The following is an 11,419-nucleotide window of genomic DNA, read 5'->3' as shown; positions in this document are numbered from 1 at the left end:
TGTCAGCATTGCATTCATTTGGTGAAACACTCCCATGGGTATTTCACCATACAGGGGACTGGTGGCAATTAACTATAACCACACAGAGAGCAAGAGTGACTGCCATTGAATCAAGCCAACGCCTAGTGACCCCATAGAAAGGTTTCTTTGTTAGGAAAATTATAATCCACGTGTTTAAAGAAAATCAAATATACCCAAGTTAGTAAAAAGTCAATATAAGACATGTACTTGTTTTGCTTTGGAAACCCCTCTGAGACTTTCCTGGACACATCACAGCAGTTGCATGTTTGGTGGAAATGATTATTTCTGCATAACAGTATGTCCTGCTGAAAATAAGATTTGTGAACTTGCAAATTAACTCAATTTGAAACACGAAGTCACATCGGACCTCCTAGGAATTTTCTATTGTGAAAGAAAACTCAATATATTAAACAGCAGTTGCATCATGCCTAGGGGGAGAGAAATACTCTTTTTCCTGTAACTGCTAAAACAACATTACTATTAAAAAACAAACCAGTCAAAGAAAAAAATAAAATAAATTTAAAAAATAAAAATAAACAAACCAGTCTGCCCAACTTCAGATCTACATGCTCTGGGGTTATTTCCATACAACAAAAAGGGAAAGAAAGGAAATCACCCAGAGATGCCATCTGCCCTGCGGCCTGACGGCTCAGATGCGTGGCTTCATCCACACACAAAGCACAGACTGCTCTCCTCAACGAACGCTGAAGATCAGAATCTCTGTTTTAAGTGTATAGAGGAAAACAGAACCACTGCATATTTTTGAAGACTTAACCTTCTATAATTAGCCTCATCCCTTTCCCACCACCCATCTCATCTGTCACGGTGCCATCTTGTGTTGGCTCGTGTGCTGCTAGGACACTGGAAGCTATGTGCCTGTGTATTTATACCAGCAGGTAATCCATGGGAGCTAGGTTTCAGCCCTGCTTCCAGACCAAAACATACTAGGAAGAAAAGGTCTGATTGCCTGTTTCTAAAAATTAACCAATAACATTGTATAAACCAGAGTGGAACATGGTCCAACTTACTGGCTTTGGACTTATCAGCAGAAGGGCTCGGTTCCTGGGGAAGGACATCAGTTTGGTGCAGGAGAGCCCAGCTGGGTGAGAGAGAGCGAGCCTGGCAGCATTGGAATCAAACACCAGGGTGGCTATCTGGACGAGAGAGGACCACAAGTCAGAACAGAATTAACTTGAACTATCAGTTGGTCTGCCTGGGATCTTAGACGGGTGTCAAAAGTAGATTACAGGAACACGAGGTAGCTAATTCAAACAATGTTATCATTAGAACCCACACCCACCCCCCACTATCTCTCCCACTGTTTTCCTCCTAGTTGAGTCTCTTTAGCCTAGAGAATTCTCCACCTTTCTTCAACTAAGCCATTCATGTTAGACTTCTGCTGGCAAATTCAGGATGCTCCATATATATTGCTTCGGAGATTCTTCTGAGAGTGGGAGAGGTTTGGAATTTAACCCAATAGAGCCTTGACATAAGGTAGAAGCAGCGATGGGGAGGAAATGAACAAATATTTGTGGGGAGGGGGGAAAATTCACAGGTTTCAGTGACTGGTTATGTCAGAGATAATAAAGCCACCGCTGCCTCTCTTTCCCAAAGGCCACCCGATGCCCTGTATCAGGCTCACTAAAAAAAAAAAACAAAACTGTCGTTTCCTGTTCCCTAGTTTTTGTACAATGTACAAAATGGTTCGGAGTCAATCTGGTCACACCTTTTCCCAGGATATAAGGGTCAAATGGCTCCCATTACCCTCTAGGCATATTCAGACTCCTTCATGTGGTCACGTAAGTACCTTTATTTATTTGGCTTCACACCTCCTTTTTAGAAAAAGAATTAATCCGCATCCTCGGACAATTAAAAACTTTTGTATTGTAGTCCATCATCCAGCATAAAGTGTAGGTATTGTTCTAGCATCCCCTAGAGCAGCGATTCTCAACCTGTGTGTCACAACCCCTTTGGGGGTCAAACGATCCTTTCACAGGAGTCACTCTATTCATAACAATAGCAAAATTACAGTTATGAAGTAGCAACAAAAATAGTTTTATGATTCAGGGGTCACAACATGAGGAACTGTATTAAAGGGTCACGGCATTAGAAAGGTTGAGAACCACTGTTCTAGAGGATGGTAGCCCCCACATTTGGAAATTCTAGTGTACATAGACTTTCATGATAGAATTTTTAGCTGTCAAGAAACTTATATCCACTCCCTCCCCATGAGAACACTGGCTATACTTCAGGTTTACAGAGTGTGTTGCGGTTACAGAAATAATATGCTATCCTTCTCATTCATGCATTACTTTATATGATCTTGTCAACCTTGACTGGTCCTCTGAGACACAGCGCTCACATCCTTCTGCTCGCAGAAACACTTCGACACCCATGCTGAGTTGATTCCACTCTCTAGCACCTAGCCACCTGTGCTCACCTGTTCTAACTGAAACTTTCCTGGTTCCTAATGATCTTTACACTACACCACAAATTATTTAAGGACAAAGATTAGATCTCTTCTATATCTGAATACTCGTCTCCTACTGGGGCGATGCTGGGAGAGTGGAGGGTGAGTGGGTTGGAAAGGGGGAACTGATTACAAGGATCCACATGTGACCTCCTCCCTGGGAGAGGGACGGCAGAGAAGGGGGGGAAGGGAGACTCCGGATAGGGCAAGATATGACAAAATAACAATGTATAAATTACCAAGGGCACATGAGGGAGGGGGAAGCGGGGAGGGAGGGGAAAAATAAAAAAGAGGACCTGATGCAAAGGGCTTAAGTGGAGAGCAAATGCTTTGAGAATGATTGGGGCAGGGAATGTGCGGATGTGCTTTATACAATTGATGTATGTATATGTATGGATTGTGATAAGAGTTGTATGAGCCCCTAATAAAATGTAAAAAAAGAAGAAAAAAAGAAAATGATTAGGGCAAAGAATGTACAGATGTGCTTTATACAATTGATGTATGTATATGTATGGATTGTGATAATAGTTATATGAGCCCCTAATAAAATGTTTTAAAGAATTTTTAAAAAGAGAGAAAGAAAAAAAATAGGTCTCATGGTGCAGTGGACTATAGACTGGTTGCTAACCACAAGGCTATCAGTTTGTACTCACCAGCAACTCTAGGGGAAATGATGAGGCTGTCTGCTCTTATAAATATTACAGGCGTGGAAATCAACAGGGGCAGCTCTACTCTGTCGTATAGTCACAATGAGGCAGAATTGAGTCAATGGCTGGGATTTTGAGTTTGGAGTAGACACACATACATTTTTTGAATATAACTTTAATTTGTGTACACTAAAAAAGAAAGTGGTGGAACCAAAACTCAAGTAGAGGAAGTCACCTCCTCTAAATGCATAGCTTTATTCAATATATTATCATCAGTGAGTAGAACATTAAGCTAGAGCATTACATACTATATGTCATCTGATGATGTATTTCATATTCCTAATCAACTGCCTCATATGCATGTGAACTTTGGACACTGATTAAAGGGGACCAAAGAAGAATCAATGTATTTGAACAATGGTGCTGTCAAAGAATATTGAAAGCTCTATAGAAGAACAGGCAAATTATCCCATAAAAGCACCACCAGAATGCTGCCTGGAACTAAGGCTGGTGAGACTTCATCTCACATCCTTTGGAGCGAGGAAACGGATGGACCCAGTGGCTGCAACACAATGGATTCCAACACTTGGAGGCTGGCGCAGGATTGGGTTGTGTTTCATTCTGTTATACTTGGCGGGGGAGGGGAGTGTCACTCTGAGTCTGAATCAACTGGATAGCGCCTCGTACCATCGAGCAAGGTGAGAAAAATATCTGATCAAACAGTGATGAAACAGGTAAATCAACATGGATAACCAACATGGCTTTTCTCAAAACCTTTCATTACCTTACAGGGTTGGGATTGTTAGTTGCCTTTAAGTTGATGGCAACTCCCCTTGGTGTGCAGAGTGGATCTAGTGCACAGAGTTGTCCAGGATACCACCTTTCAGAAGCCAAAAGCCATGATGCTCTAGAACCCTTTTGATCACAAACATGCTTGAAAATATTCTGAAAGCTACATGTACGTAAGCACATTTATATCGTATGTACTAGTAAGCATCTTTGATCTTAATTGCTGTGAGCAATGTTTGCCATTGATTTAGCTCCAGCTCAGAGTGCCCTTGTGTACAACAGAACAAAATGATGCCTGGGCCTGAGGTGCCGTCATGATGGAATTCTTACTTATATGGGAGCCAATTCGATTCAAACAGGCAACAGTCCTCGCTCTTCCATGTCATCTCCCAGGGGTCAGAAGGCCACTTATCTGTATGGTAACTCTCTCTCCTTTTTTTTTTTTTCATAGTCATCACCAACAGGCTTTTATAAAAGTTCTCTTACAATGAGTTCCGTTGTCTCAGATTCCTTTATGACAAATTATCAAGGTTTCAATATCGCTGAGCAACAATCCAACTCTTACACATCCTGTAAAGGTCTTTAATCACAAACATCTCCCTTCCATCCAGCAAAACAAACAAAACCAGTAAGCCAAGGCAATGGCAGCAATATATTTATTGGAAATAAACTCAATATTGTATTAACCTGATGGAGGAGGTTAATGCATGAAGGGCAATTGGTGCAACATTTTTTAATCACAGAAAAAAAAAAGAAAATTCATTTTCCAAAAGAAAATATTGTAGCCAAGTTAATATCCATCCCTGAACATGATTATGCGACTCCTAATGTGGACTCTACATCCTGCAGAAGAGAGGTCACTTTAAACTCCGTAACCGAGTGAAACAGTGTCTGCCGAGCTGGGGGATTCCTGATCGGCCAGCGGTCCACCACACTCCAAAGGCAATTATCATCACCAGACAGTAACAGTCTGACATTGGTAGAGTCCTGGTAGGGAAGAAACAAGCCTTCTACAAATGGAGACAAACGCAGGAAATAGTATCAACAAATAATTCAGGGGGCCCCGATTGAATGAGGTACCTAGAATCACCATTTTCTTGTTATTGCAATAGAACCTAGAAGTTACATTAACTAAGACTTTACTATCTTAATTTTTAATTTTTTTTAATTGATGACAAAACCAGCCTGCCTTAGAGGGCCTGGTCCTGTCACAAGATTCACGACATGCACGCGAGCAACAGTTTCAAGGTGGTTTCGGGTTTTCTGCGTGTTTGGGGTTTCCTTGCCCACTCTTTAATAAATCTCAACTTGTTATAGGACAAACTCCCTGGAAAGAAAGTTCATTCAAATAGTCCACCTGTGATAATACAGGTGCTGCAAAAATGCAGGGATGATACATATTGTTTGGAAAGGCAAAAAAAGAGAAGGGGGAGGAGGAGGAGGAGAGGAACATCGGCGTTCGGAGGCACGGTGGTGGAATCATCTAAGAAAGAGATCGTCGTCGTGTGTGCACTTCCAAAAGCGCCCTCCTTCCACCCAGCCAGTGTGCAAGAATGGCCTCTAGGTGGCTCCTTGTGGCCTGAGGGTCTGGGGGATCTAAATGCTGAATCTCAGGTTTCACATGAGCTCGGCGACACTTTCCCTTTCTCTTCCAACAAGAGTTCGACAAAGTTTGTTCTTCAACACTTCACAGTTGCTGTACATTTTCACATCAACAGGAAATTTAGTGAGAGCTCACTAAACCCTTTCCATTGGCCAGGGGCAGGGGACACACACAGAAAGACAATAGAAGGCGTGTCGTCATTAGAAATCCAAGCGTACTGACAGCATCTCCTCATTCTCTGTGGAAGGCAGGAGAACCTTGGGACCGGGCTCCTAAATGAAATGTTTTCAGCCTGATATTTGTGGGTTTGAGGAACAAGGCCGGTCGAATTTGCTAGCAAAGTAAGAAAGCTCGCCTTGAACTCGGGCTGTGTGGTGTGGTGTCTCCTCCCACACGCCCTTAAGGAAAGACTCCCCAGATTCTAAACACATGTGGGTCTGCAGCATGCTAGTTGGCACGAGGCAAGCAGGGGAGCCAGGCTCCCGGCGGCCCTTGCTGAAATACCCAGAGGAGTGTGACTGCCAGGCAGCCTAGCTCCCCGTCCGAGCACTGTCAGCGGCCTCGAGGACAGGTACATAAAGGGAGGTGAGTGTTCCCCCCGCCTGTCTCCACTGCTGAGGGAAGCATGCCGCTGTTCTTTGGAGAGAAAAAATACTCTTTTTTTCAAGTATATTTCAATGATACAAAGAGGCGCTAGCTTTGTCTCACGACAAAGAAGCAGAGAGGAAATGATCTGATGTGTGTCCAGAAGTTCTTACTACCAAAAGAATGCTCTAAATATACATCTGCTCTTTCGCTCATAAAGCATGAATCCTTTATGTACTTTTTGAATGTATGTACACAGCGGTTAATACCGCCGCGCCACCCCCACGCAGCTGCGTCTGTACGACGGATGCTGAGTCTGCAGCCTCCGGGGGGAGGACAGGAGGCTGCGGGCTGGGACGCGGCGCTCAGCAGGCTGGGAGGAGGTCCATCAGCTTTGGGGTCCAGCGCTCGGCCAGCAGCACCCAGCCTCTCCCTCTCCACCGTGTGCTCTGTCGCTCACTCTGGCGGGGGCACTTCTTAATTATGGCTTCATTCCCGCCTTGGCTTTGTTGTTAGGGTTGAAGTTGAGGTCTCTCAGCAGCGCCTCACAATTGGCCAGCGCATCTGCTGGCAGCAGCTTGCGGATTTGCTCCACTGTCCTCTGATAGGCCATTTTCTCCTGTTCCAGGGTCCGGATTAAAGACTTCATTTTGGTCTCTCTGGTCAAAAGATTTTCCAGGTTTGATTCTAAGGTCTGGATTTTAGCATGTGCTACCTGTTTGAAAGAAAGGGGGAAAAAGAGGAAGAAAAATTAAAAAGAGATTCACAAATCAAACATTTTGAAGACTCTGTTCTTAATGTTTTGCATTTCAGCAGCAGGCAGACCTGACACGGGAGTCTTGGTGGTGAAGTGTTTAACTGTGAGTTTTACTCTAAGCCAAGGGCGTGGCTCATGCTCTGTGCCAACTTGGCTACATCATGATTCCCAGGTTCGGTGGTTGTCTCCATTTTGTGATCTGATACAATTATCCTATGTCTTTGTGATCAGATGTAGTTGTCTCCTAATTTATGTGTTATGTATCCTCACAAGGATGCTTTATGAGGCTGAATGAGCATGATTTTATCATGAGTCACACCTTTACAAGCCGCACTCTTACTGAGGGAAGGGGAGTTTTCTAGGTGTGACTTGCCTACAAGTGAGCACATGGTCGCAAGTGTCTCGCTTGCCCTAGACCAGGGGTCCTCACACTTTTTAAACAGGCGGCCAGTTCACTGTCCCTCAGACCGTTGGAGGGCCGGACTATAGTTTTAATAAAAACTATGAACAAATTCCTATGCACACTGGACGAATCGGCTGCTAAGCAGGACAGGCAGCGACAGCAAAATCATCCAGCGGGCTAGATAAATGTCATTGGGGGCCACATGTGGGCCGCGGGCCATAGTTTGAGGACCCCTGCTTGGGCTAATCATCCTCTGACCTGCTCATTCTGAGGTTCCCCAGCTTGTGCAGCCCCAGGAGCTCACGGCCTGTCTTCGGATCTATGCACTGTGGGACCACCAGCCCCTACAACCACCTACGTTAGGACTATCCATTCTGATGCCCGATCCACAGATTTGGAACTTTCTAGACCCTCCAACGACGGAAGCCATTTAGTTGAAATGAATCTCAATCTCTCTCTCACTCACTCTACTGGTTTGGCTTTCCTCAAGAACCCAGCCTAAGACAGCACGTTTCAACCTCAACCACATTTCTGTCCACGTCTTTTAGTTGATCTCGCTTCCTTTTCTCCCCTTAACTTTTCCTCGCGAACCCCATTGATCTTTCTCAAGCCTGGCTAAAATGCAGAGAGATTAAAGTCACGTTCTTTGGCTTGACACTGAAGTTATCAACCACTCTGCTCCCATCACATTCATTACTTATCCACCCAGCTCACGCCTTCAGTTGGTGTCAAACTCGTGCTGCCACTCTGTCCCAGCCACCTTTATTTTGTCCACCTGCCCTTCTCCACTCTCCCCCAACTCTAAGACCTTCCTGACTCATCACAACCCTTCTGCCTTGCGGTTCAGCCATCAAATTTCCCACAGCTTTCCCAGGTTTCCAAACGCAATTCCCCCCACCCACCCCTGCCCCTGAACTTAATAAAACGTATGCTACATCCAGCACAGATGTTGCTGTGGGTTGCCACGTAACTATTTTGCGAGTACACATTTTATCTACTGGGTGGATTTAAATTCACTTGTGGATCCATGGCTCCCTCAAAGGGCTACATTAGACACAGTCTGATATGAAAAACCCCTTGTCAGCCACAGTTAGACTCACCTCCATGTCCCCAATCACTTCTGTGTAAGTCCATGCACTCCAGTACTTTTGGGAGTTACATCTCTGTGTCCTTACCTGTAACTTTTCCAGCAGGTCCATGTTTTGCCTCTTCAGGTGGCCATTGGCCCTCTCCAGCTTCTCCATGGGTTCGCTGTCCTCACAAGCATATGAAGATTCCTGAAGCTCATCCTGCAGCACGTGGTACTCCACCTCATAGGCATGCAGCTGCTTGGAAATCTCCATCTCAAAGACCTGCGTGGAAACGCAGGGGGGTGAGTCCGGCCTAGGGACACAGGCCAAGGCCCATGCCCTCCACACGCTTCCTTCAGGGAAAGCTGCTGCTGGCTTCCAGAAGGCAGCCTACCGGATAAATAACACTAGTCATGAAGTACTTGCTATCTATGTTCGCGACGGTCTCTGCTCATCGGTCAGTGAAATTGCATAGGATACGAGATCATAATGTGAACTGAAGTGTTTCTTACTGATTTGTTCATGGGGCAGAAAGGTCTTGTAGTAAGTTTATTATCCAGTTGCCTCTTAGGGGTCACAGAACATCTGTAAGATGCCATAGCCTGAGCATGGCACAGGACCTGCTGCTCTCCCAAGTTATTACCAAACGGGAAGGAGTAGCCTTCTGAGCTGGACGAATGGAGAGCCCTCCATTGAGCTAAACTTGCTGGGGTGAAGGTGGGATGACAGCTGTCATGTAATGAACGGTGTCGACACAGCAGCATGGGAAAAGAAACCAACTACAAATACCCATGAAAGACGCAATGATTTCTGACGCTTTGCTTTGTGCCATGTTAAAGCGGACTGATCAATCCACCTGACTACGGTCAGATATCAGCACATATTAGATATGAAACAAGAGGGCGACTAAACTGGGTCAGCTCTCCCAAACCAACATCCTTTCTGAAATGTCAGGACTTGATAAGTGTGGGGAGAATGGACTATGAATATGACAGTTAAAAATCATGGTGAGGCTATCTTGACCATATATTCTTACAGGAAAATCCCAAACAAGCTGAGGAAACGGTAGGAAAGAGATTCAACTGCTCATGGGATCCAGACATTCTTCGGGAGTTCTGGGGGGCTGGGCAAGCCCTGGCGCCTTTGTCCTGAGATCATCTTTAAACTTTACACCCCAAACCCCCCTGAAGGCTTCTGAAAACAACTGTTCAGCTTCACTGGTCAGGAGCTTTGTGTCCTCTTCACGTCTACCAGGACAGGATCAAAATGACCAAGCAACTCCAGACATGAGCTAGGGACTCCCAGGAGGCAGTGAGTCTTTGGATTCAAGAAAGAACAGCTCACAAAAGGAGTGTACGCATGAAGGTGTACTTCAAGGAAGCTAGACAAGGCCACTGAAGGGTATCGGTAGCAATTGCTGAATTGGGGCAGGCCTGCTGTGCATAGTCTCAGCAAGAAAGAGAAAAGCGATACAAAAATTAGAGGAAGAATGGTACGAGTCTACACGTATTGGCATAAAAACAAAAGTCCAATCCTCTCCCTATATTTTAATGTAAACTATTCAGCTTACTCAATAGCATGTATCTGCATACGGTATTATTCCAGGTAGGTATGTAAGGCTGCATACCTACTGACATGTGTACATAAATGAGGACAGAAGTTTTAAATTGTAAAGGTTGTCACGTCAAGATGCTGAGCTCTCTGTTTCCTTGCATCTCTCGTCCCTGTGCTTCTTCTGAATTGTGGGCATTCTCTAGGACCACAAGTAAACGCTCATCAAAGCCTCCTTCAGTATCAGGCGCTCATTGCCCAGTTAACCAACTCTAATTGTTAGAAAACTCTCTCTACTTAACGAGTCTAAATTTGCTTGTCTATCCTATAAATCCTACCCATTACTCCTAGTAATGATCTCAAACCCGGGCAATTCCCTCACAAATTCTTCAAGAGAAGTGATCTGATTTCAAATCTCATCTTTCCTCCGAAAGCACAATATCCTACTGCCCAGTGGTCAAAACGATATTATTCTTGAGGAATAAATACACGCGTGCGCGCACACACACACACACACACAAATAGGAACTCAAAGCGATTTCAAACTCATTTGTCCCAATTTACAGAGTATTTGAACATGTAAAACTGCTCCTAGATATTTAGGGAGTAATCTTTTTATGACTAGGCAATTGGCTTGTGATTTAAAATCCATTGTAGCCCTATGAAAATTGTATCTGTGATCTTACAATAAGAGCTCATGTGTATGAGATTCTTTAACTTCATTGGTAATATTTGCCCCTGAAAATGATATAAAAATGTAACAAGATCACTTATTATCATTACTCCTCTTTTGTTTCCTATCAGAAGTGGATACTTAGAAACACTGTGGCTAGACTTCCCCCAAATCACACAGCTGGTAAAAAGTTAAACTCTTTCTCTCGCTCAGTACTCAGTCTCCTCTCTACAACCGCAACCCCTCCACGATACTGGTGAACTTTCCCTGGCTCATCAAGCATGACTGCCTTGTCTACCTAGCCGGATGCTTGTCCCTCCGATCTGAGCAACATCCACCCAGATGCCTGTCCCTAGCAAGAGCCAGGGGCCAGACAGATGGACGGTATAATGGTTACTCTTCTTAGTCCTCCTCTTCCCTCCCAGTGAACTCCATGCCTCATCCATCTTTTCCTGCTGGCTTCTCTCGGGCATGGCCAATGGGAAGGCCTGAAGAGTGATCAAAGGAGGCAGCAGGAAGGGGCAGGGAGTCATTCTTCCCTGTTCCTTCCCCGCTTGGCTTGTTAAGATCACAACCATCATCCCATCCCCTCCTCCACAGCTCTGGCTCCCACTGGGCCTGACAGCATGGTGAAACTCTCCCTTCCACCCTCACAGTTGGCCTAGTTGGGCCACTAACCATATGATCTGTGGTTCAAACCCACCAGCTGCTCTGTGAGAGAAAGATGAGGCTGTCTGCTCCTGTAAAGGTTTCGTCTCAGAAACCCCACAGGGCCATAGCTGTGAGTAGGAATCAAGTTGGTGGCAGTGGGTTCCCATCTCGGGACCAGGGGTGCGGTCAACTTCCTTCT

At 44.9% G+C, this 11,419-nt stretch overlaps 1 protein-coding gene across 1 annotated transcript in view; it reads right to left on the bottom strand.

Moving 5' to 3' along the window:
- Nucleotides 1–4,578: 4,578 nt before the first annotated feature.
- TBC1D4 (TBC1 domain family member 4) overlaps nt 4,579–11,419 on the bottom strand; it is a 208,946-nt gene continuing 202,105 nt past the window's right edge. Inside the window, exons 18-19 of the mRNA XM_075562974.1 lie at nt 8,451–8,627; nt 4,579–6,830 (exon numbers count right to left, since the gene is read on the bottom strand). Coding sequence (XP_075419089.1) covers nt 6,597–6,830; nt 8,451–8,627 — 411 coding nt within the window. The 3' untranslated portion in view covers nt 4,579–6,596. The remainder of the gene's footprint in view (nt 6,831–8,450; nt 8,628–11,419) is intronic.

This window comes from Tenrec ecaudatus, chromosome 11, assembly GCF_050624435.1.
Source record: "Tenrec ecaudatus isolate mTenEca1 chromosome 11, mTenEca1.hap1, whole genome shotgun sequence".
Classification (NCBI taxonomy): Eukaryota; Metazoa; Chordata; class Mammalia; order Afrosoricida; family Tenrecidae; genus Tenrec; species Tenrec ecaudatus.
This window is presented reverse-complemented; position numbering and strand designations above follow the sequence as displayed.